The sequence below is a fragment of the Uranotaenia lowii genome, chromosome 2 (genome assembly GCF_029784155.1).
Source record: "Uranotaenia lowii strain MFRU-FL chromosome 2, ASM2978415v1, whole genome shotgun sequence".
Classification (NCBI taxonomy): Eukaryota; Metazoa; Arthropoda; class Insecta; order Diptera; family Culicidae; genus Uranotaenia; species Uranotaenia lowii.
In genome coordinates, this window is record NC_073692.1 from 373,740,640 (window position 1) to 373,768,212 (window position 27,573).

General features: G+C 35.0%; 1 protein-coding gene across 3 annotated transcripts in view; it reads right to left on the reverse strand.

Moving 5' to 3' along the window:
• The window catches only part of LOC129747882 (hyaluronidase Tab y 2.0101-like), a 136,278-nt gene extending 113,663 nt beyond the window's left edge, over positions 1 to 22,615 (reverse strand). Inside the window, exons 1-2 of one of the 3 annotated variants that reach the window (XM_055742265.1) lie at positions 22,405 to 22,615; positions 1,103 to 1,398 (exon numbers count right to left, since the gene is read on the reverse strand). In XM_055742265.1, the coding sequence (XP_055598240.1) occupies positions 1,103 to 1,185 (83 nt within the window). In that variant the 5' untranslated portion in view covers positions 1,186 to 1,398; positions 22,405 to 22,615. Of the gene's footprint in view, positions 1 to 1,102; positions 1,779 to 22,404 lie in introns of all 3 variants that reach the window. The other 2 variants (XM_055742264.1, XM_055742263.1) reach the window with 2 other exon arrangements.
• Between the last annotated feature and the right edge of the window lie 4,958 nt (positions 22,616 to 27,573).

Here is a 27,573-nt window from a genome sequence, read left to right on the forward strand (position 1 = left end):
TAGGCCCATATCCATAATTAGTGTTACAACACAGTTTTGTTGGAGATCACGCTTAAGAAAGCTATTCTGGGTTTTCTTTAGCACGGGGGGAATTTAAAAAAAAAAATTCTTTTAGAACCTTTGGAATACTAGAAAACGCCTAAGAGTGCAGTTATCTATTGAAAAAGTTCGTATAAGCATTTCTTATTTCTTAAAATTTACTGTGTAAAAGTGCATAACTTTTACAAAGTAAATTTTAAGATGATTTATGTAGATGAACATAAGTGGTACTATTCTTATATCGCACCCTTTTTTCATGTTGTTGGTTCTCAACGCCAACTGTTTCATCCGAAAAAAAGTAAACTTAAGCTTGATTTATCCACTAAACAATTCAAAACAAATTGTAGAAGAAAATTTTGATGATTTTCAATCATGCATATTTTTACAAGCATAACTCATAGTGGTACTATTCTTATTTTGCTCACTAGTATAAATCGAGAATGACATAAAGATGATCAAAGGACTATAATCGAAAAAGGCAATGTTATGACTCATAAATTCATTACACTTTGACTTTTGGAAAACCGGCCGATTTTTAGAAAACCGTATATGTCCCAGAAAGTATTTGGCCAAATCATTTTTTTCCTAGGATACATCAGATTTCCATTGGCCCCCCTTAAGTGATTTTTGAAGGTCAAAAAACCGAAACCTTGAGCACTTTAAGGCACCTCTTAATAAAGTCAGAGCAATTTTTTGGCCTATCTACAAAATGTATAAGGCAGGATTTAAAAATTCGATAATTAATCTAATTCCATACATCCATTGCCACCATAATATACATAAGTAATTATGATTTGTTTTCGTTTACCACATGCTACACTTATGTGAATCTCTTCTGGTCTGACCAAATTGTATGAGAGATACCGATTGTCCTTGGAAAGACTAACCTCATGCGTACAGTTCATAATTACGACCACATCACGATCGCGAGAGTCGCAATCGATGTAGGACGGGTGCAATCAAGCATCAAGTCACATCTGTAAGCAGTTACTACATATACACGATACACTAAACATCAATCTCGATCACCTCGATCAAGAGCGTGCTTGCCTATGTAACTCACCTGGATCCCTTCGAGTTCAGCAGCCCATAAAGAAGTGTGATGACCGTCGTCGTTGTCGAGATGAGAGCTTTTCGCTTGATCATTTTATTCAGTATCACTTATCACTTTTAAGGGTGGGGAGAGATCTTCACTGCACTAGAACTAAACTGGCTTGAAGCACCTTTCCTGTTTGAGGTGCTTCTTTTCATCAGCTTGGGTTGTTTGTTCAGTTCAACATTTGCCTCTGTTAAACATTAATCAGGCACACTACTTTAGCTCAGCCGTTTTGTTGTTTTTCTTTCTTGAAGGAAGCTTTCCTGCGATGTTTGCTCACAAGCTGTATTTGCACGTTTGGCATCGGCAAATGGTGACAAATCGATACACTTGATCATAACCTTCGGAAATGTTGAGAGTGCTCTCTCGATCGGGTTTTATTTTTCTCGACCGCGCTAACCAAAAATCGTGCTCACTGTTTGAATTGTGATAAATTGAACCTTCATCACTAAGTCACTGACCGAATCGAACCGAAACGTCCGAGATCGACACGCAGATTAATTTCGGTGGACGCAGACCGCACCTTCACTTAGAACACAATTTCGATCATCTGTCATCTGAAAGTTCTTTGCCAACAGTTAGTAGAAGATTTTGCATCCGCTCGCCAAGTTTCTGCTCCAAGACTGACCGACTGCTGGAATAGCTGCAAATTTGAACTGTGTCAACTGCCACTTTTTGCCAACGTTAACGTTTCGAGAGCATATTTAAAATCCATTAAAACAATGTTTACGACAACTCTCCGAAAGACTTGACGCCGCCACCTTCGCGAGACGCCGCCGCTCATCGTCGCCGTCAGCGCCAGCGTCTTCATTCGACCTTCCCTTAGAAGAGGCACGCGACTTTCACAGCAATTGTGCCGTTCTACGACGACCAGCTGGTGTTTTACCTCACCGTCATCTGCCTAGATCGCTCAGATATGCCCCCAGATTCGCTCAATAAAACCGAGAACACCCCTAACGTTAAATCACTCATCGGACCCCTCCCACACTTTTCCAATCCCAGTCCAACCCCCACAAAGGAGGAACACACAAGACAAAACAACCTCCTCCCAATGAAAGAATGAATGACAGCAGCCTGCAGCATCCCAATACCTAATGGAAGTGAATCGAGCATATCTACATATTTTCATTAATTGCTTGCCACTTGTCGTCGTCGATTCGTTGTTCTGGCTGAGGTTGATTCAATCTCGTTCATTTAGGGACCGTGCCGTTTTTGTGTGACGGACGACCGACCGAACGATTGAAGTTGAAGGAAGTCGACGACGATGCTCAGCTGATCGGAATATCTGGGCAATTAGGCAGTCGATCTGACCGAGTGACGAACCAGTCGAATATCGTGGCTGGTTTTCGCAATCTGCACTACTTTATTTAACGGTTGAACATTGGGGTGATCATTAGTTGTATGGAGGTTTTTCAAGGCCCAAAATTTCGCTGCTTTCACCCTTTAACAGTGATCCACTAATCAAATTATCAAACTGTGTAATATTACACTTTATTGGACAACTCTTAGCCGAAAGATCATAATACATTCTGGCAACAAAGTAAATGTTTCAAAACTTGCGGCTGAATTTACGAAAAGCGGCTCCCGCCAGCGCTAAGTCCAAGATGGCAGCCCCATCGCGGGATAGGGACTTTAGGCTAACAACCTACTGCTCCCGATTTATAAAATTGTTACGGATTCCGAAAGAAATGACCGACCTGGAACTTTAGCGACGACGTTTAGCACGAAAACACGAACACGAATTGAAACTTGGAACGTTGTGTAGAACACAAGACACAGACAAGAGGAGTTGGTTTCCTGTTAAGCCCGCAGGCCCAGTCGGCCTTTTTAAGATGGGAACCGATAAACGAATGAACAATAGCCAGATTTAGAACACTGGTTAGAAACCTTACAATAGTCCAGCGTTATGCGTCAACTGACGTTGCCAATTTGCGGAGAAAGAGCAGTTCTACAGTCAACTGAACAGCGTGGTAGAGAAAATGGTGACGAAGGGTGACATTCAAGTCAAGTAGCAAAAAGTAAAAAGTAATAAAAATAATAACGCGGGGTAATACAACAATAGATCAACTTAATGGCCGCAGTGGACTCTCCCAACAGGGAAAAAAACATATAAACATAATTATCATTCAACTGATGAATTTTCAAATTTCTTAAGAAATCGGCGGGAGTGTAGGATATTAATGATTTTTTTTGTAACATCTTTATTTGAAACGGCTCAAACCTTTAGGCTTTAAGGAGCCAAACTCGTTTTGTTTGTTTACAACTGTGTGCTTAAATCTAGTTCATCACTTTTTATTAGAATAGAAAAGTAAATAGATAGGAAAATATGAAAATAAAAAGAATAATAGACGAAGATCAATAGCTTTTAGGAAAAGGTATATATCGAACATGTAGTCCAAATCTATCACGGCCAGCACATCTCTCACTGGAACATAGGGTGGTTTTTCTCGGGCCCGAAGAAAGTCTATGAAATTCGTTCTAGCGACAAGATGGACCTCACACGACCAAACAATATGCTCGATGTCATGGTAACCTTGGCCGCAACCACACAAATTGCTGCCAGCAATGTCAAAACGATAGAGTATCGGATATCAATGATTGTTTATGAAGATATTCACACTAGATCATGTGCTTTTACTCATCCCCAAAAAAAATATTTGCATGGATCCATAGGTGACATCGATCCTAGTGTATAAATTAGTTCTTTTATCCTTTTCTCTCTTTTCCAATTATTCTATTGACTACTAGGACGTGGCCAGCACCGTTATTGATGTTCACAGAGAGAGAACCTTTGAACAAAATTGATGGCCTCGGTCAATCAGCCAACCATTGGCGAAGTGGAATTCGTTCTACTTCATTCTTAAAAAATGGGAGACAAAAAATTATATCATTCGTAACCTATAAAAAACATTTTCAGTACAGATTATTTTGTGAAAATGATCTGAATTCCGGGTTCAATGATACAGGTGGATGTGAGCAGTCAACCAAGCTAAGCTACGCCCAAGCCTTCCAACCCATAAGCAAATGTTAAAAAAAGATACAATCAGCACACATCTTATCCGAATTTCACATCCCTTAAATGTTGAGAATCACATTCTTGTACCAAAACTCAATCAACGCGACTTGCTTCTCTGCAAGGTTCTTGGCTTTTCAAATGGCGCATTACCTCGACCGACCCATGTAACTTATCGCAAATTCTTTCTATTGGCGATTTGCAGCAAAACTTTTTGACATGCAGCGCTATCTAGATTTCAGTAACGGAACTAACAAAAGGGTGATGATAGCTGTTTTTTTACATGGCGGTAAATACAAGTTGTTTTCGAAATTAATTTTTTTCTGGGAACTGCCAACTTTCGGACAGTAAAAATGATTGGATTAGACAAGAAAATCATTAATTTACTTATTGTAATATTTCTTGCGTAAGCAAACTGAATTTTTCGGTATTTTCCCTACTAAATTCAATTTTGATTTCACTTTCGAGCGATTGCTTGTTGGGCGACTTGCCAGTGACAAAAACAAATAAAATTCGGATTCAAATAAAATCCCTAGTGAATTCTCATCGGTCGTGACAGTTCGTTACGTTCGAAAATGTCCCGGTCCCGAACTATCCTGGACTGATCTCCAAAAACGGAAACGATGATCGTTGTTTTCAGATTTTTTTTCAGCCACTATCATAACGAAACTTGTGTTTTTCGAAATAATGATGCGTGTCGTGCATTTCTTGATCTGTCGGCTTCGCTCTCTGCCCGAATAACCACCCACCGTACCTACTCGGAGAGCAAACAAACACGTTTTGGTGGACCGCTGCTTGTAGTTCTAGAAATTCAGGAATAATTTTACGTTTATAATTTTATATTTTTGTGAAATCTCACAGCGTGAATTGTTGCACCTCACTAGAATGTAGATTAAATTTGTTTTCCAATGAATATACTTTTTATTGGTCCAAACAAAGTAAAAGCACTGATAATCCGGGTACAACCTGACGGTGGACCACAAAAACAGATGAAATTTCAATTTGTAAAAAAATCGCGCAATGTAGTGAACTTTGAAAAATTCCAGTAAATTAAATTTTATTTGCATAAAAAATCTAAAGACAGCAAAATGTTGGAATTTTATTAGATTTTGTAGTCATATTTTTTTTCTCAAAACTCTAACATCGCTCAAACAGTATTTACTAGCAATCGAATAAAAAGTAGGTTTTTTAGATCACTTTTTTGATATTTTTGTGACCATTTCATTAAAAAAAAATTAAAAAAATATTTCTTGTCTTCATGATATAAGCATTAACTTCAGCTTTCATATGCATAAGGCAAATATTTTTTTGGACGTGTAATATATGAACTACAGCAGTTTTCGTGAGCCATGTTTTTTCGGATTTTTTTTCTTTCATGCTGAATAACGAGAAAACTTGTAACTTCAGCTGTATATAATGTTCTAAACATATTTTACTGACATTACAAGGTTTCTTTTGATGTAAGTTTTGTTTAAATCGGTTTAACATGCCAAAAGTTATAACCATTTGAGCTTGTGGTGTCAAATTGACACTCCTAGTGCTGATTAGGGTAATGAAATCTAATACGGATGAGGGTTAGACAAAAAATTTAGATAGTTTCATGAAAGTTTGAAATTAATCGTTGAAAAATCAAAGGAACTGAAGATGTTGTGAAAAGATAATTTTTATGTATTTAAAAATCTTGGAAGAGTAAATTTTCAAATAATAAACTTAAAGAAAACTGAGAAAAATTGGAGGGTTGATTAAGGAGTGTATTCGAAAAAAAAATTTAACACATTGTTTTGTGAATAACTTTTGAATACATGAATGCAAGTTGATGCAATTTTTAGCGAAGCTGCTAAGTAGTTCAATTTTTACATGTGAAATTTTTTGTGATGTTCTGCCTAGTGTTTTATGAGATTGCGTCCAATGAAGAAGTTTTTCGATTTTAATTTTTGGGCACCACCTTTATTTAAAATTTAGGCTTATTTTGATAATGTTTTCTGATTCTTGAAGCATTCTTGTCAACATTGCTCAAAATTTTGAATTTGTTTGTCCTCCTTTGGCACAAAAACAACGTTATTCACTTTTTATCGCTTCACCACAGTTTTTGCGATACTGATTTAAATGCTATGCAGGGAAAGTTGCCTTTTGAGCAGTCTTTTCGTATATTCAGCCTTTTACCATGTAAATAGTTATGATTCACCGAATAAATTGCAGCATCAACAGATCATTAGCCTCTTTAAGTAAAAGACATCAAATTTTTAATTTTTTTCTCCTTGTTTATCTCTTAAACATCTCGGCGAGACTTTTCAATGAAATGTTTTTGGCTGGAAACCTATGAGATGTCCGTTAAAGAGTTCGTTTTGCTGTCTTTTACGAAATCTTCTATCTTCAAGCTAGCGGTCCAAATATTTTGCACACGATTTGACCACCGTATTTTGTTTATTTTACCGGCTGAAAGCTTTTTTACCTGGTAGAAGTAAACCCAACTAACACCAATAGTTTTATTATACTTCTAAAGCCCATTATAAAATCAAAAATTTGTTTTGTAGCCTGAAATAAAGCTTTTAATGTTACTTGGGTAAGTCAAGCCTATGTATTAGTCGGCTTGACGAACCAGTCGGTAAAATTGATCATAAATTATAACTTCCCTTTTTTTTCGAGTTAGGCTTGATAAAACCTCTTACATTCCTTCAATTCATAGAATCAATCAGAATTAACTTTTTTTTCATATTTTAGCTCATTGTTAGATCCTCTAGGAATTTTAAACATTTCACATTATGAACTTTAGTCGAAAAGTTGATTTTCAGCTGTTTTCATGTCTCCCACTGAGACTTTCCTGGTTTTTTCTCGATTCTGCCAAAAAAAATTTGTCGACGAGCTTCTTTATTGAATGCTACCTCAAAAACCATTTGAAAGATTATCACCAAACTATTTACACGCATACTATACATTACTAAGTAGCTTCACTAGAAATTTTGGTAATTTCCATCCATGCATTCAAAATTTATTACAAAAGAAAGTGTTGCATTTTCTTTTGAATACATTCCATACCTGTATATATTTAAGGAAATTGTTGAAAAGGTTTCTCGGCGATTTCAGTCTCAAAAAATCATAAAACGATGTTTATTTACTACATCCGACGTTTCGGCATGTTTATTTTGCCTTTATCAAGGAATCTGGCGAGTTGGAAAGTTTACAAAAAAAAAAATTTAAATTAATTATTGTATCAGCTAATCTTATTCTTAACTTCTAACTGTTTTGATGTTATGAGGACAATACAAATTAAATATTATATAATTAAATGTTGAGGACAATACAGATAAAAAGAGTAAAAAATTATATAATATAAAGCTATGTGAATGTTAAAAACTTTTAATTCTACTTACAGTAATTTTTCGTTTTAATTGTCCAGAATGTTTTTCGAATCTATGAAACTGTCCTGAAGAAAAAGTCGTCTCGTTGTCTGTGGTGTGAAAACATAGAATATTGAATGAGCTTTTAAGTTGCGTGCAAGCTTCTATGGAATATTTCTACTTACTGGCTGAGCGGATGGAAATATATTGCAAACTGCAAACTAATGATGTTTTCGTTTGGTGATACTTTTTTAAAAAACTTTTCGAAATGTAATCAGAAAATGAGAACTTTTTGGTTTTCCTGTTCGTTCTTTCGTTAACCACTATCGATTGTTGTTGATTGTTGTGTATGAGATGTGTTTTTTTGTGTATGAGTGTATTGGTGTTTGTTTTGCATGGAGTTGAAAATACCGGCGTAAATGATACTTAGCCCTTCCGTATCAGTCTTTTTGTTGACAGTGTTACCGTTCCTTGCAATGTGACACATTTCAAGTGTTTGAAGTCCAGAGGTGTATCTATGTCGATCGATTATTTTGGTCCTTTCCAAGTTGAATGAGTGATCTTGTTTGATGCTGTGGTGCAGAAGTGCTGTTTGTCCTTTTAATGTTGTCATTCTTGGGTCGTGTTTGTCCGCTCCTTCGCTCCGTAATTTATCTAACGCCTTCTTGTTCGACCTGTGTCCTCCAATCCGTTCTTTTAGTGTACCAATATACTGTGAATCGCAATCATTACACGGTATACTATAAACAACGTTCGACGAATCATCCTTTGACACAACATCTTTAACTTTTATCATGATTTGTTTTATTTTTGAAATCGATTTGGTCGCTAGTTTAGTTGTAGAGTAATCAGATTTCAAAAATTTTCCTATCTTATCTGTTAAACCGGGAATATACGAGATCGATTTATATGTGTATTGTTGTTCGCCGGAAACATTTGTTGTTGGACGAGAATTTCTGTTGTTTATTAGGCTGTGACGTAGAGTTGTGGGATAGTTGTTCATTTTTAAATGAGAGTCCATGATTTGGAATTTCCATTTCTCATTCATGTTAGGGGAAAGTTTGTCCACTCGATTGATGAAATTCTTGGCGACATTTATTTTTTGATGAAGCGGACGGACTGATAAATAGTCCAAAAATCTTCCACTTGCGATCGGTTTTTGATACCAGCTGGTATTTATTGTTTGGTTATCTGAACGTGTAAGTAGCATGTCGAGAAACGGAATTTTGCGGTCTTCTTCCACTTCGCTTGTAAACTGGATATTGGGATTGTAGCCGTTGAATTTTTCCTCTACATATTGTAGTTTACATGGGGGAATAGCGGTGATAAGATCATCGACATATTTTTTGATGAACGGAAGAGTGAAATCTAAACTTGGTATGACAGCGTTCAATAATCCTTCCATAACTAGATCAGCAAGAGTTGGAGAAAGTGGATTTCCCATCGCAGTTCCAAAAGATTGTCTGTAAAACTTGTTGTTGAACCTGAAGAAACTGGAATCAATGCAAAATTCAACAACTTCCAGGAATAGATCTAGACTGATGTTATGTGCATTCTCACGGATGTTATCCCAATTGTAGATTATGTCATGGAGAACTAGATCCTTCGGTATACATGTAAATAAGGATACTACATCTAGCGATATAAGTATGTAGCCCTCAGGTAATGTTACAGAACTGATGAAGTCACAGAAATCGTAGGAATTTACTATGTTGTAAGAACTTTTTATTGATTTCTGGATTATTTTGCCGACGAATTTTGATAAATTGTATGAAGGAGCAGTCATATTTGGAACCACTGGTCGAAGAGGCAATCCAGATTTGTGAGCCTTGGGAAGTCCGTAAATCCTTGGGCAAATTGAATTGTTTGCAGTCAGTTTAAATTTTGTGGTTTATCAATGAGACCTAAGTCAGCGAGCCTTTTTACTATATTGTTATTTGCTTTTTCAAAACTTGTAGTTGGATCTTTTTTCAATAGGCTGTAAGTTTTTTGGTCGGAGACTAAGGTGGTCATTTTATTTCTATAATCATCCGTGAGCATGATGACAGTTTTATTTCCTTTATCAGATTGGATAACTGTTATGTTGGGATTATTTTTAAGAAACAGTTGTGTCAATTTTCGTGCTTTGTCGAGAAAAACTGTTGTTGGATTTCGATATGAGTACAGATTTTTCGATCTATAGATGTGGTTTTGTATAATGTTGGCAATGCCACACCTGTTTCTGTTACGAACGTTGGAATTGGAATTCGATTCTAGAATCAATTCTACGTCTGCAATAAGATGAAAGATCTGGACGTCATGCAAGTTTTCGATTGGAAGAGCAAATTTCGGGCCTAGACTTAAAAGTGCCAACGTTTCTGGGGGCAGATCTGTGGTCGTAGCATTGTGTATTGCTTTGGAATTGTTGTTTAGAACATTTTCATTTGGTTCTAAAATTTGAGAAAACTTTCGTTTTGTTTTTGCTGATTGTTGACTCAAGTTCTTTTCGTAGAATGTATTCTGACTGGAGAAAAATGGGAGACTAATTTCTGGTGAGACTGAAGTGGTTATCTGAGTAGCGACGGCGGTATGATGGTGTTTGAGGGTGCGGATTTTAAAATATGTGTGTTTTATTTCAATGTTTAAAACAGCTTTTTTAAACCTGTTTATACATCTTTCGAGCCTTGATAGGTATGGACTGTTTTCTTCTATCAGAGGATAAACACATTGAAAATTGTTGCTTATGTGTTTTGGGAACACTCCATTTTTGCGACATCGAATCAGAAAAGATTTACGACTGTTCATATTTCCCAACTTTTTGTTTGTGGATGCAGAATCTTTGAATAATTTTCCAACTTGCTATTTTAGGAAATTTTTTGGAAAAGTTCTGCCGACTTTTGATCATTATGACCAGCTGAGAAAGAGGAGCTCTCGTATATTCATAATAATCTTTATGCAAATCGAAAACGTCAGTAAACATTTAAATCTGAACCAGTAACTTAATATGTAGTGATTCTGCTTCACTACGTAGAGAAAAAGACCGGCTGATGAGCTGTTCTGTTTCTCTGTGTCATACGAGAGACTCTAGTAGGTAGAAGGACCTATGAATGTAGTTCATAGTGTTCCCTCCTCTTTGTGACTAAGTAACTCTGAGCCCGGGATTGGCCAGTGGACAATTTCACGGGAAGGTCTTCTCTTTTCCCCTTTTTTTCATTCATCCCGCTTCGTCCCAAATCATCCTCGTTCCGAGGCAATGTGGTGCGTTTCGTTCAATTGCCACCGCATTGTTCCATTCATTAGAGAGATCTTCCTGGAGGGGCTATGAGTAAAATTTCATGAGAATTCGCTAGCGATGATGGGACTATGGCGACTCGTGTTCGTGTGAATGAAGTTCATTGAAGCTTTTGCTTTTGAACAGTCCTTCCTCTCCATCCTTTCCCTTCCAACTCAACTCACCCTTACCAAATTCATTTATTTGAAACTGTTGTTGTGGCTTCGGGTTTCTCTCCGCGTCTCGGTTTCGAGTAAATTTTGGTGCCAGATTCACTAGTAAATAATCAGACCAAAACGCGAAACCAGTAGCTAGGTACCCCACTACTCGAGGAAGGTAGCATTGTGCTGATCTTGCAAAATGTTGGACCCAATTCAACGCTGGCAAATTTTAAGCCATGCCTCCATAAGCTGGGTGCAAACTAACTAACTCACTTCTCTGAATATCAAATCAAGTTTCGGGTGGTTTTACTGGGAGCGGTTTTGTCAGTTGGCCACAAGCATCGATGAATGAAGTTAGAATTTTCCTTTGCTGGGAAAAGCATTTCCCAAGTTGTTTGAAAAAGGTACTGAATGATAGTAAATGAATTACGTTTGAAGTCATAAAAATTGAGTTTCAATATTTGGTTTTCATCATGGCGGGGGAATCGGAATAAAAACAGTTTTCTCCAATTAAATTAGGGATTTTAATCATTTTTCAAAGCGTTGTATAACTGAAACAAGAATATCTGGGCAAAATCTGAATCCTAGAGGTGATAGACAAAATCGGACAAAAGATTCGAATGCAGGACGCCAAAATCTTTCGAAATCAGTTGTTAAAATGCAGGCATCAAAATTCTGTTCCCTTGTAATTGTTATAGAACTCGAAAATGAATAATATAACTAAATTCAGGTGAGTGTGTTCGTTTTAAAATTTTTTGAAATTTTTGAAATTTTTGTAATTTTTATAACTATTGTAATATTTTTTAACTTTTGTTATTTTTGTCATTTTTGTCATTTTTGTCATTTTTGTCATTTTTGTCATTTTTGTCATTTTGTCATTTTTGTCATTTTTGTCATTTTTGTCATTTTTGTCATTTTTGTCATTTTTGTCATTTTTGTCATTTTTGTCATTTTTGTCATTTTTGTCATTTTTGTCATTTTTGTCATTTTTGTCATTTTTGTCATTTTTGTCATTTTTGTCATTTTTGTCAATTTTGTCATTTTTGTCATTTTTGTCATTTTTGTCATTTTTGTCATTTTTGTCATTTTTGTCATTTTTGTCATTTTTGTCATTTTTGTCATTTTTGTCATTTTTGTCATTTTTGTCATTTTTGTCATTTTTGTCATTTTTGTCATTTTTGTCATTTTTGTCAATTTTGTCATTTTTGTCATTTTTGTCATTTTTGTCAATTTTGTCATTTTTGTCATTTTTGTCATTTTTGTCATTTTTGTCATTTTTGTCATTTTTGTCATTTTTGTCATTTTTGTCATTTCTGTCATTTTTGTCATTTTTGTCATTTTTGTCATTTTTGTCATTTTTGTCATTTTTGTCATTTTTGTCATTTTTGTAATTTTTGTAATTTTTGTCATTTTTGTCATTTTTGTCATTTTTGTCATTTTTGTCATTTTTGTCATTTTTGTCATTTTTGTCATTTTTGTCATTTTTGTCATTTTTGTCATTTTTGTCATTTTTGTCATTTTTGTCATTTTTGTCATTTTTGTCATTTTTGTCATTTTTGTCATTTTTGTCATTTTTGTCATTTTTGTCATTTTTGTCATTTTTGTCATTTTTGTCATTTTTGTCATTTTTGTCATTTTTGTCATTTTTGTCATTTTTGTCATTTTTGTCATTTTTGTCATTTTTGTCATTTTTGTCATTTTTGTCAATTTTGTCATTTTTGACATAATTATGTTAAAACGACTATGATCGTAACATAAAAAAGTAAAATTTTCTCAGCTTTCGTTTTTTTTTTGACACAGAATGTATTGTTTTGCATTTGAATAATCTTCAGACCCCCCGAATCATCTTTTATTAAAAATTTTAAATACTTGATGATGCAAAATCGATTTTGATCGAATTGCCATAGAGTTTTTTCTGAAATTTCTGGAGCTCATGATGCTCAGCAACTTAACTCAAAACGCTTCGAAGAATGCAATCAACATTTCCTCAAAAAAATTCCTTTTACAAATCTTCCAGTTTGATTTACTTTCGGATACGATTCGCTAATTTTGTTATTGAGATATTTATCCCAAAGGTAGAGCACAACCCTTATAAAAAGGATTTGTTTACGACTGAGCTTTACCTGCTTGCCTGTTTCCCACAAATCGTGTCGGACATTTCTCGGAGAAAAACTTCTGTGAATCACATGCACGCACGTGTTTTCACACACAAGCTATGAATGTTTGAGATTGCATGAGGGGATGCCAGCCAGGATTATTATTATTATTATCATTAGCATATACGCAACCAAAACCGGGCAGATTTTTTTCCCAATCCAACCATTTATGAAAAGGCGAATGGTTGAGGAAGCTCCGAGCTTTATTACGGCCCCACTATACCGTAAGTAATATGGTTTTGATGAAAATTTGTCGGAGCATGGATGATTGCATCGGAATAGGTCGAAGCTTTCTGCGCGTGTGTGTTCTGCGTCTAATCCGGGGCGCGTTTTGCGTACCAAGAATTTTAGGAAGCGATGAGGGTAGTGAATCAGAAAATGGAGGACAGGACCCGAGGAGCCTGATTTGGGTGCCATCCAGCTGGAACTGATATGCGAGAATGCTCCCCAAAATAGGCACTGCAAGAGTTTGAAAAGCCCCCATGTGAGAAGCAGCTTTATGGTCGATGCTATTTTTGAAATTTTCATCCCATTCAGATGCTTCTATTACCAATCAAGCTTACAGAGGGAACATCATTAGGCGCCTTTTTGATGCTAAGCATGATCTTTTCATTATGTTTTATTGAAAATTCCTTTTTTTTGTGCTTTGTTTCATAAATCATGAATCTCCTAATAAAAAGTTTAAGTTAAAGAACACATTCTTAGATTATTGGGAAGCTTATATTTTATATTTAATTTTCAGTTATTGTTACACCCATACTAAAATTAAATCAAATTGCTTATCGACAATCTGCTCGTTGAATTTCAACGGTCATATAATAACAAGCCCTCCTCCAAAATAAAAAAAAAAAGCGCAGTGATAAACTCTGCAATAAAACACTCATAAAGCTGATGAGGGAATGTTTACATTGGAGCTTATTCATGATACCTCATCAAGTTGCTTCCTCAGCTCCACCCTACAATTCCACCCATTCACCGATTGCAAATTACCCATTCATTAGTCGAAGTTTTTTATTTTACTTTTTTCTGCAACTACGCTGCTACTCGAAAACACGTCACGGTGCTTGTTGGTGGTGCAAATTATGCATGCATGCATGTTTGTTTTGATGTATAGCACAAGTATGAATGGAAAAGAGGTTCACGCATTGGAGCCATCGCATCAATTGACATTATCAGTACAAACATGGAAAGTGTTGTTATGTTTTTCAAATCATTATCTACCTTATTATTTGCTTTGAAAAGTTTAATGAAGAGATGATTTTTTAAATGTTGTTGGCAGTTAGCCGTTGCCAAATTTTGGTGCCATGCCTTTGAAGATGAGTAATTTTGCTAGAATAATAGGGGTTGAATGTTAAAAAAATTCTCTCAGATTCAATATGCGGGGAGCACAGAAGTTAAATTGTGATTTTACTGAAAGTATTTTGGTACCTCGATAAATCTGCCTTTTTGAAAATTTTGAAAGCATGACGATGCCCATTCCTTACCAAAAAGTGGCATAACTGTGCTTTGGAAATTTAATTTGAAACTGCACTGTACCACTTTTATTCGGGCAAAATGACGTCAAATTTTGCTTCTAAGAAATGATAGCAAACATATGTAGGTATAATTTTGCTTAAAAGTCTGATCGGGATACCATAAAATAGTAAAAAAAACATCCGCAACAATTTCGGTATGGTGAAAGGTAAAATGTTTGAAAATCTAGCATTTTGATGATTAAATAAAAAAAATTCACTTATAAATTCGCATTGATTAAATCTTATTCAAGTTTTTTATATTTTTCTTGTGAATAAGTTGTAATTCTTAATACAGCATCCAGCATACGTTGAAGTTTAATTAAGATTCGTTTACATATTTCGTTTACATATTTCCATATATGCACATTAGGGTGTTCCAAAATTGCATAATTTCTGGAATCTGGGGGCTCACCCTCCAAATGGTAGATTAGGATGTGGAAAACAAACTTTTGTATGGGGCCGACTAAAAAAATCATGTTTAAAGGTTTCACAAGGGCGATCTTTGAAAAAAATCCACGTTCAATTCAAGAATTTCATATTTGATTTTAAATAAATTCTGGGTCCAAAAATTTTCGCAAAATTAGTATATTTTCAATTTTTAAAAATTTTGTTTGGGTTAAATCCTACACGTAAAAAATGAAAAATGAACCAAATTCGTATAAAAATTGAAAATAGAAAATTTTGTATTCAACTGACCAAACTGTGTACCTAGCGTAAAATATTTGTGATACCAATGCCATCAAAAGATGCAGATTTTTGTTTGTATCATCGTGTGAAGAGCTATTCACGGTTTAATCCTTATTCAAAATTACAATTTAGGATATTTTTTATTTAGTTTATCAAATTCGTCTTAATAAATACCTATTTTAAAATCAAAATACTTGCAAAAAAGTCTTGGATGGTCAAAAGAAATCATCAGAAGGCCATATGCCAAATTTGAGCTGAATCTGACAACGGAAAAGGGTTGCACTGAATCTCAAGTGTGAGAGGGATTCTGAGACATTGTGTTCTGAAGAGGCATAAATACTGGTTTTACATCCATTTTTTTCTTTACCAATCGATTGCTTAGTTATGTCAATTTTATTAAAATTTCAATTAAGACTAACATTTCACCTGAAGACTGAAACTCGATTGGACTTAAAACAAAAAAGTTATGACTATTCAAAGATTGTATTTTGGTCGCAAATTGTCTTGTTAAACGCAATGAGTAAAATGTGCTCATTGAGTCTTCAACCAGAATAATAATAATGTAATGTATAATGTAATACTACTAAATGGTCGGGCAATTTTGAGCAATTTTTGAAAAGTTTGAATAAAGGGCACATTTGAACAAAATTTAGGCACTATTCTAAAGCATACAAGAAGAAAAAATAAGAAAACTACTTGAAATTGAAAGGTTTCATTGATTCACAGAATCGTATCAGTATCGAGATCGTAGCTAAGAATTCTACAAACATTTTTGTTCATCTTGAATTTTTTTTTAACCGTTTTTAACACAAAATGTAAAAAATCTCAAAGATAAATCTGATTTTTTTATTCGATTAAGCAAATAGTCTGAATAAACCCGGGAAAAATCCGGGAAATTAAAACAAAACTTGGGTATCCTGGCCAGATTTGACTAATCTCGAATAATTATTGGATTTATGAGCAAGCCTGGATATATCAAGAAAATCTGGAATAAACGATACTCAAAGTGTAAACTTATCTACAGTAAAGATACAAGAATACACCCAAAATATACTTTTTTTTATTGTGAGGATTGCAATTTTAAGTTATTTGGAGTTATTGTAGCTCAAAAAGAGTCATTTTTCAACAGAAATTGCATAAAAACTTCAAAACAAAAATGAATTTTGGTACCGTAATCCGGGGTAAGTTTGATAACTTTTTTCAATATTTTTCGATTATTAAAATTTGATTTGAAAACCGATTTCGTTTTTGTTTAGAATTTGATGCTTTGGGGTAACATTGATCAGTCTACGGTTTTGACGAGTTTTCTTGATCTTGGTTTAGATTTCTTCGTGGTCCAAAAAAACAACATCGCAACATCACATTAAGGTTAAGGCTGAACAACAATTGAAATCGAAAGATGGACAATTATGCTGCAGAAACTAAGCGGCTAAATTTTTTAACACTAATCTTAAAATTTTAATAACAAATAAAACGAAATTTTGCCTCCGTTCAATTCCCTCACATTTTTCTCTTTTAATTTTTACCTTCAAACTTTACCAATTGATGGGGTTTTTTGCCTTTTGTCCTAGACTGGCTTACTCTTGGAAAATATCCCTTTTTTATAGTATCAAAAATTTACCTCAAAATACAACAAAACTACATCAAAACTATACATTCACAAAAGAAAAAAGTTTAACTGTCACATAAATCAATCTGCTGCTTCTAAATGCTATGATTTCATCAGGAAGGATGTTTGTTTGCGAGCCTTTGAAAAATAGATATTTCAAGATTGTGGAATAACATTTTAACTTACATTTGAAATTAAAAAAAAAACCATTTTTTCCCAATTTAAATTTCAACTTTTAGGTTTTAAAACGTAAAAATAGGTTTTGAGATATTTTAACTTTAGACTTAGTAATCTATGATTATGTGGAAAAATTCATATTGGTCAAAATTACCCTGGCGAGTAATGTTATCCCGTTTTACGGTAATCCGTTTTCCACAAAAGACGCGCAAAATGATCATCTAAAAGCTCACCGAACAAATAATGTTGAGATAATGTCACCCACAGATAATGGCAAAGACCCACGCGACGAAAAGGGACTAGCGATTGGAAACTTGGAACATGGAACTGCCGATCTTTAAATTTTGTGGGCAGTACCCACGTGCTCTCCAACGAATTGAAGAGCCGCAAATTCGACATCGTAGCGCTGCAGGAGGTATGCTGGAAGGGCTCCACGGTACGAACGTATCCAGATGGTCGTGCCATCTACCAGAGCTGCGGCAACACACACGAGCTTGGAACAGCTTTTATAGTGATGGGAAAGATGCAAAAGCGCGTGATCGGGTGGTGGCCGATCAACTCACGAATGTGCCGGTTGAGAATCAAGGGCCGGTTCTTCAACATCAGCATCATCAACGTGCACAGCCCTCACCTCGGAAGTACCGGTGACGACAAAGACGAATTTTACGCGCAACTGGAGCGTGAATACGACCGCTGCCCAAAACATGATGTCAAGATCGTCATCGGGGATTTCAATGCTCAGGTCGGCCAGGAGGAGGAATTCAAACCGACAATTGGAAGGTTCAGTGCACACCAGCTGACCAACGAAAACGGCCTCAGACTTATTGATTTCGCCGCCTCCAAACAAATGGCCGTACGTAGTACCTTTTTCCAGCACCGCCTCCCACACAAGTACACCTGGAGATCACCGTACCAAACTCAATCACAGATCGACCATGTTTTGATCGACAGCCGGCACTTCTCGGACATCATCGACGTCAGATCCTGTCGGGGCGCCAACATCGAGTCGGACCATTATCTGGTGATGGTGAAGATGCGCCCAAAACTCTCCGTAGTGAACAACACGCGAAACCGGCGCCTGCCTCGGTTAAATATCGCGCGACTGAAGCAACCTGAGGTCGCGGCAGACTACGCGCAATCGGTCGAAGCAGCGCTGCCGGCAGAGGGCGAGCTTGACGAAGCCCCTCTCGAGGACTGTTGGGATACCATCAAAACAGCCATCAACAGTGCTGCGGAGAACGTCATCGGTTATGTGGAGCGATCTCGACGGAACGACTGGTTCGACGAGGAGTGTAGGAGGGTAATGGACGAAGAGAATGCCGCGCGGGCGGCAGTAGTGCAAAGAGGCACCCGTCGAAATGTGGAAAATCACCGACAGCGGAAGAGGCAGCGAGTCCGACTTTTCCAGGAGAAAAAGCGCCGCCTGGAGGAGGAGGAGCTCGAGGAGCTGGAGCAGCTGCATCGTTCCCAAGAAACACGAAAGTTCTATCAGAAACTCAACGCATCCCGCAAAGGCTTCGTGCCGCAAGCCGAAATGTGCCGGGATAAGGACGGGGGTATCCTGACGAACAATCGTGAGGTGATCAAAAGGTGGAAGCAGCACTTCGATGAACACCTGAACGGCGCACATGCAGGAGATCAAGACGGTGGGGGAAGGTACATCGCCGGCGTAGCCAACGACGAAGAGGAGCCACTCCCAACGATGAGTGAAGTTAAGCAGGCCATTCGCCAGCTGAATAGAAACAAGTCGGCTGGGAAGGATGGCATCGCAGCTGAACTCATCAAAATGGGCCCGGACAGGTTGGCCGATTGCCTACACCGGTTGATAATCCGGATCTGGGACATAGAACAGCTACCGGAGGAGTGGAAGGAGGGGGTAATATGCCCCATCTACAAGAAGGGCGACAAATTGGACTGTGAGATCTACCGAGCGATCACTGTCCTCAATGCCGCCTACAAAGTGTTGTCCCGAATCCTACTCCGCCGCCTAACGCCACAAGCAAACAGATTCGTGTGAAGTCATCAGGTCGGCTTTATGGAAGGACGGTCTACGACGGACCAGATATTCACATTACGGCAAATCCTCCAAAAATGCCGGGAACACCAAGTCCCTACGCACCATCTATTCATCGACTTCAAAGCCGCATACGCCACGATCGACCGTAACGAGCTATGGAAAATCATGGACGAGTACGGCTTTTCCGGGAAGCTGATCAGACTGATCAAGGCGACGATGGATGGAACGCAGTGCTGTGTGCGGATTTCGGGTGAATTGTCGAGTTCATTCGAATCGCGCAGGGGGCTTCGACAAGGTGATGGTCTATCCTGCACGATGTTCAACGTGGCGCTAGAAGGAGTTATTCGACGAGCGGTGGGCGAAATGCGGGGCACGATTTTCAACAGATCCAGTCAACTTATCTGCTTTGCCGATGACATTGATATAGTCGGCAGATCATCTGCGGCGGTGGAGGAGATCTACCGCAAACTGAAACGCGAAGCAGGAAGGATTGGGTTGATGATTAATACGTCCAAGACAAAGTGGCATGCTGGCCTGCGGATCCGAGACCGACCGAACCCGCCTGTCCAGTAATAACAAGGTCACGATCGACGGCGACGAGCTGGAGATAGTCGAAGACTTTGTCTATCTCGGCTCATTGGTGACCGCAGACAATGACACCAGCCGTGAGATCCGGAGGCGAATTATCAGCGGAAGTCGTGCCCTACTATGGACTCCACAAGCAACTGCGGTCGAGAAGACTTTGCCCCCGCACGAAGTGTAACCTGTATATGACGCTTATTAGACCGGTTGTTCTCTACGGGCACGAGACATGGGATATTGCTCGAGGAGGGACCTGCGTACACTCGGGGTATTCGAGCGACGAGTGTTAAGAACCATCTTTGGCGGCGTACAGGAGAACGGAGTGTGGAGGCGAAGGATGAACCACGAGCTCGCGCGACTCTACGGCGAACCCAGTATCCAGAAGGTGGTGAAGGCTGGCCGGATACGCTGGGGCGGGACATGTTGCGAGAATGCCGGACGACTGTCCTGCAAAACAAGTGGAGCATGATCTGGCAAACGTGGGGTGCCCGAGGAATTGGAGATCGGTTGCCATGGACCGAGTGAATGTTAGGGAATTATGTTCGTCAAGTTATGTCGTGAGACGGAATACTATGTAAATAAATAAAATAACCAAATTCAACCCCCTATCGATCTACGTCTTTAATACTTTTACTTTTCTATCTGCTATGTACAATAGTATTTACTAGAGAATAACTATAAAACGTAATAAAAACTGATTTTGGCTCCTTTAAACCCAGTGTATGAGCCGTTTGAAATAAATACATTGTAAAAAAAAAAAAGTTATGTCGTGAGACGGAATACTATGTAAATAAAAATAAATAAATGGACTCCGAAATTTATAAGGAGGAGTGCCTTAAGAAACTTTTTTTCGTACATTAGATCTCACAAAGGACCAGTAAAGTTTTCGCCAGATTTGGCAAGCTGCCACTACAGCTAAGAGATATGTACAGTGGTATCGGACCAACGGGTGGATTTTGTCGAAAAGTACATCAACCCACCCAACTGCCCCTAAATTCCGCCCTATCGCAAAATTTTGGGCAATTGTCAAGCAGAAGATGAAGAAGAATGGTAGGACGACTCGGGATGCATCAGAGATGAAGGATTGTGGAACAAAATGGCTGCTGAGGTCAGTGAATAGGGTGTCCAAACTATCATGAGTGGTTTTCGACGAAAAGTTCAAAATTTCATTAAAACACCATCGGAATAATTTTTTTCTTATTTTTGCTTTGAAGTGCAATAAAAAACCTACATTTTGATTAGAAAACATTTTTAATTCGTTCACATAGCTCCGAGATAGACCCTTTTTAATGCGTCCAGATTTTGCGTGATCCATGCTTTACGCACATCAAATTTTGGGTAACTGTTTTTTTAACAACTTGTTTTAAGACACTTACACAGACATCCTATTTTCACAGAGAGAACAGAAAATCGAAGTGGTATATAATAAAGTTAAAAATGGTAATTTCTAGCGTGAATTCAAGCCACAAAAGTAACCGTTCACAACACAAACAACTAAATTTTTTATTGACCAAATTATATTCTTTTTGAAGGAAATTCGATTTGCATTCGTTGCTGTTATTTTTTTATTTATTTCAAATAAAATTGGTTTACTAAATACCACAATGAAAACAGTTCAGAAAAGTCCAGAGAGCGATTTCACGTCACGGAGGAATGTTTCAATTTTCTTTTTCTTTAAACTTATCAACTCTATGAAAATCAGCAAAACAAAGTACTTAAACTCTTTTCAAGTAGAAAATCGAATCATTTTCTCGTCTCGTGATTCTAAAACACCAAGACTGAAGGGGGGTGGTGGGCAGGAGGTAAGAGGTCTCGATTTCACACACCATTGCCATGGTGTGCTCAATTTTTCCCGAAAAAGTATTTGAATTTTCCGTAACCAACACTTCTACCATATCCGGAAACTGAGCTACCGAAGAAACCCAAAAACTTAACGGAAATATGATTCAATTTACCCAACTTTCATGCGGTCCTACTCCGAAACAAATTACGACCTTCTTTCGTTCTTTTTCCAGTGTCATCTAGGGGGCGATCGAACTGCTCTACTCTGTTATGCAATAAAAGCTGCATCTTTGTTTTCCCTTCTTACGGTTTCAATTTTCTTCTCCATTTGCAACAACTTTGCTCTTCAGAGCACAACAACACTCGATATTTGCCTTTTGTCAACCTGATGCTGTTGGTGAGGAGGAAAAACCCGAAGAAAAACCAACCCCAAACAACGTCGAGGAGAGAGCACACTCAAGAGCAATAAATTGTTTGTTTTTCCACTATCCACTAAGACGTTAAAGGGGTCTCTTGAAGAAACGGGGGGGGGGGGGGGGGGGGGGTTAGTTTTCCACCCCCTTTTTACTTTTTTACCAACCCTCTAGGAAACACTTTTTCCATCGACGACGCTTTCTCATCCAACTACTTTATAGTACACCGCACACACCCCATTTCAAGTGATGTTCTATTTTATTTAAGATAATAGTTTTGCTTTACATCAGAGAACCACAATCACCTTCCCTCTCTTCTTCCTCTTCTTTGATTCCTCCCACACCTCCACCCACTTTTTCTAAGAATGAGGGTGAAACATCATCTTGGCACAGTTTCTTCTCTTCAATGTGCGGTTGCAATTTCTCATGTTTCGAATACGGTGATACTGTTTTAGTTTTGCTGTTTTGCTTGGTTTTTTTTCTCACACAACCAATCCAAGTTGATTTTGGTATTTTGCTTTCAGAAACCAAACCGAACTGAGCTTCGGTTTCGGAGGGAAAATCACTTACACTATTGGTTTGGGATTTCTCCTGGCTAAAGCCAGGGATCGCGGGAGCAATTCTATTGCAACAGTTGGCCGCACAACACAGTTTAACGTTTTCAGTCCCACATACTCGCGAATAGAACGAAATCAATCCGGTTGGAAAAAAAATACAATATAGAAGGGATTGATAAAATGTTACACCAAACTGAAAACACTGAAACACCTTAACCCACTTAAGCCACCTGCGTGCAACTGGAGTGGGTGGATCGTTCTTTGGCAATATTTATACGGCTACCCTGTGAACTTTTTTTTCGCAATACTTACTTTTTGCTTTTTGTCGAAGTAACAGTCTAGAGAGGTACACTTCTAGACTGCTTGTCGTCTGCGTGGATTTCTGTGTAATATAGAGCTGATTTACATTCTAAAATCCTAAATAAAGCCAGGTATTAAAAGGCAACCCCAGACAATTTATGAAGATCAATTTAATATTCAAATGAAAATGACAAAAACGACAAAAATGACAAAAATAAAAACGACAAAAATGACAAAAAAAAACAAACGCGAACAGAAAATAACATAAAAGTTTACAAAACTGCTCAAAATAAGCAATAGTAACAAAAAGTTGCAGAAAACTAGAAAAAAAAAAGAAAACTACAAAAAATAAACAAAAATTACAAAAAAATTAAGGGAAAATCAGAAATTGTAAAAAAATCCAAAACTTACAGAAAATAAAAAAAAATCAGAAAGTAACAAAAAATTACAGAAAATTCTAGAAAACATCAGAATACTTTAGAGAATTACAAAAAATTTCAGAAAATTTCAGAAAATTTCAGAATAATTACAGAAAATAACTAAAAATTACAGAAAATCACGGAAAATTACAGAAAATTACAAACATTACGTAATATTACAGAAAATTACAGAAAATAACAGCAAATTACAGAAAATTCTAGAAAATTAAAGAAAATAACAGAAAATTACAGAAAATTGCAAAAAGTTAAAGGAAATTACATAAAAGTACAGAAAAATACAGAAAATTACAGGAAATTACAAAAAACAACAAAAAATACAGAAAATTACACAAAATTACAGAAAATTACAGAAATTTACAGAAAATTCAAGAAAACGACAGAAAATTACAGAAAAACGTCGATAACTTCGAAGTATAAGTAATCGCGGTGATTACACCAAAAATCCAAATTTAAGAAAAATACAGAAAATTACAGAAAATTTCAGAAAATTACAGATAATTATAGAAAATGACAGAAAATAACTGAAAATTTTAGAAAATTACAAGAAACTAAAGAGAATTTCAAAAAAATTACAAAAAAAAATTAATATTGCAAAAAATTTCAGAAAATTACAGAAAATTACGGAAAATTACAGACAATTTCAGAAAATTACAGAAAAATCCATTGAAATGCGGAAAATTACAGAACTTAATAAAGAAATAGAAAATAAAAAAAAGGTCAGGAAATTGCAAAAATAACAGAAAATGACAGAATATAACAAAAATAACATAAAATACTTAAATTCACATAAAATTACAGGAAATAACAGATATTTTCAGAAAATTACGGAAAATGACAGAAATTTCAAACAAATTCAGAAAACAACAGAAAAATACAATAAATAACAAAAAATTACAAAAAAAAGAATTACAGAAAATTACCGAAAAACACAGAAAATTACAGAACATTACAGAAACTAACTGAAAATTTCAGAAAACTTTCAAAACATACAGGAAATGACAAAAATTTACATAAAATCTCAGAAACATACAGAAAATGACATAAAATTACAGGAAAATGAGGAAATCACAGAAAATTACAGAAAATTACGGAACATTACAGAAAATTACAAAAATTACAGAAAATTACAGAAAATAACAGAACATTACAGAAAATTACAGAATATTACAGAAAATGCAGAAAGTTACAGAAAATTACAGAAAATTACACAAAATAACAGAAAAATTACAAAAAACAACAGAAAATACAGAAAATTTCACAAAATTACAGAAAATTACAGAAATTGCCGATAATTACAGAAAATTAAAGAAGACCACAGAAAATTACAGAAAATTTCAGAAAATTACAGAAAATTACAGAAAATAATTGAAAATTACAGAAAATTACAGAAAATTTCAGAAAATCAAAGATAATTAAAAAAAATGCATAAAATTACAGAAAATTACAGCAAATAACTTAAAATTATAGAAATCTACAGAAAATAAAGAATAACAGAAATTTACAGTAAATAAAGAATTACAGAAAATTACAGAAACTAACAGAAATTTTCAGAAATCTTTAAAAACGTACAGAAAATGACATAAAATATCATAAAATAATAAGTAAATGACAGAAAATTACGGAAGTCAATAGAATATTACAGAAAAAAATTCAGAAATCAGCAGAATATTCCAGAAATTACAGAAAATTACAGAAAGTCACCGAATTTTACAGAAAATAACATAAAATTACATAGAATTATACAAACTTACAGGTGTATATACAGATTAATGATGGATTGATTGATGGATTTGTGCGAAGAAAACTAATAAACGTTCCCCATTTTTGATTCCGCAACATTTCTTTATTTAGGAGAAGTAAGACAGGGATAGAGGTAGCTCTACAATGAACTATAACATGTGCCGAAAAAGTATACTCCGGACGGGTTCGTCTATCAATTTTTATCAATTTCCAATTTTCATATTCTTTCTCCATGAATATACAATAACACCGATATGCAAAAACCAACATTACAAAAATCAAAAACCGTTCGTCAAATACCGATCAAGTGGTTAACTTATATAAAAAATAAAAGAAACTCAACGAAATTTCAGAAAATTACATAAAATTTTCAGAAAATAACGAAAACTTTCAGAAAATTACAGAAAATTACAGAAATTTACAGAAATTTACAGAAAATTACAGAAAATTACAGAAAATTACAGAAAATTACAGAAAGTTACAGAAAATTACAGAAAATTACAGAAAATTACAGAAAATTTCAGAAAATTACAGAAAATTACAGAAAATTTCAAAAAATTACTAAATCAGGAAATTACAGAAAATTGCAGAAATTTACAAAAGATTACAGAAAATTACCGAAAGTTAAAGAAAATTGCAGAAAATTTTTGTAAATTGCAAAAAAAAATTACAGAAAATTACAAAAAATCACAGAAAATTACAGAAATTTACAGAAAATTACAGATACTTATAGAAAATTTTAGAAAATTACAGAAAATTACAGAAAACTACAGAAAATTACGGAAAATTACAGAAATTTACAATAAATTACATAAAATTACAGAAAATTACAGAAAATTACAGAAAATTACAGAAAATTACAGAAAATTACAGAAAATTACAGAAAATTACAGAAAATTATCGAAAATAACAGAAAATTACAGAAAATTACAGAAAATTACAGAAAATTACAGAAAATTACAGAAAATTACAGAAAATTACAGAAAATTACAGAAAATTACAGAAAATTACAGAAAATTACAGAAAATAAAAGAAAATTACTGAAAATTACAGAAAAATTAGAAAATCAGAAAATTACAAAAAATTACCGAAATTTACAAAATATTACAGAAAATTACAGAAAATTTCCAAAAATTACTGAAAATAACAGAAAATTACAGAAAATTTCAGAAATTTACAGAAAATTACAGAAAATCACAGAAAATTAAAGAAAATTACAGAAAATTTCAGAAAATTGCAGAAAATTAAAGAAAATTTTTGAAAATTGCATAAAATTACAGAAAATTACAGCAAATAATAGAAAGTTAGAGAAAGTTACAGAAGATTACAGAAAATTTCAGAAAATTACTTAAAGTTTCATAAAAATTCAGAACTTAATAAAGAAATAGAAAAAAAGTGAAAAAAATGCAAAAATTACAGAAAATGACAGAAAATATCGAAAATTGCAGTAAAATACTTAAATTTACATAAAATTTGGAAAATAACAGATATTTTCAGAAAATTACGGAAAGTTACAGAAAATTACAAAAAAAACAGAAAATAACAGAAATTTACAGAAAATTCAGAAAATACCGAAAATTCAGAAAATAACAGAAAATTACAGAAAGCAACAGAAAATTACATAAATTTACAGAAAATCACAGAAAATAACAGAAAATTACAGGAAATAAAAAAAAAAATTTTTTGTCAATTGGTTGAATCGAAATGGAAAATTCCAGAAAATAACAGAAAATTATTAAAAATTTTAGAAAATTACTGAAAATTACAGAAAATAACGGAAAATTTTAAGGAATTTCGGAAAATTCTAGAAAATTTTAGAAAATTTCAGATAATTACAGAAAATAATAGAAAATAACAGATAATTTCAGAAAATTATAGAAAATCACATAAAATTACAGAAAATAAGAGAAAAAACAGAAAATTACAGAAAATTACAAAAAATTAAGGAGCATTATAAAAATTTACAAAAAAAAACGAAAATAACAGAAAACTACAGAAAGTAACAGTAGTACAGTAGTAAAGTAGTACAGAAAGTAAATTTCCAGAAATTTCCAGAAATTTCCAGATCTTACAGAATATAACAGAAAATTACAGAACATTACCGAAAATTACATAAAATTACAGAAAATTACAAAAATAAACATAAAGTTACAGAATGTTACAGGAAATTGCATAAAATCACATAAAATGCAAAAAATTACAGACAATTACTAAAAACACAAAAATTTCAGAAGATTACAGCATTGACAGAAAACTACAGAAAATTAACAAAAAATTACAGTAAATGAAGAAATTTATCGGCATATCGGTGAAAATGAATATTCTTGGAGAAAGAAAATCAGAATTGAAAATTGACGAAGCTGGGTGGAAAAGAAAAGTGTTAATTTAACAGTTGTTGAAAGAGCGTTCCAGTTTACAAAAATCAACAAAACGGTGGTTAACTTGGTTTTAAAATAACAGAAACTCACTGAAAATTACAAAAACTTACCGGAAATAACGGAAAGTTACAGAACATTACATAGGATTACAGAAAATAAGAAAGTTTCTGAAATTTCTGAAAGTTTCTGAAAATGTCCGATAATTACAGAAAATTACAGAAAACAACAGGAAATTACATTAAATTTCAGAAAAATTACAAAAATTAAGCTACGCTTATGCTTATGATACGTACACAGCCAGATCTTGTCAGCATCCCGGTGAAT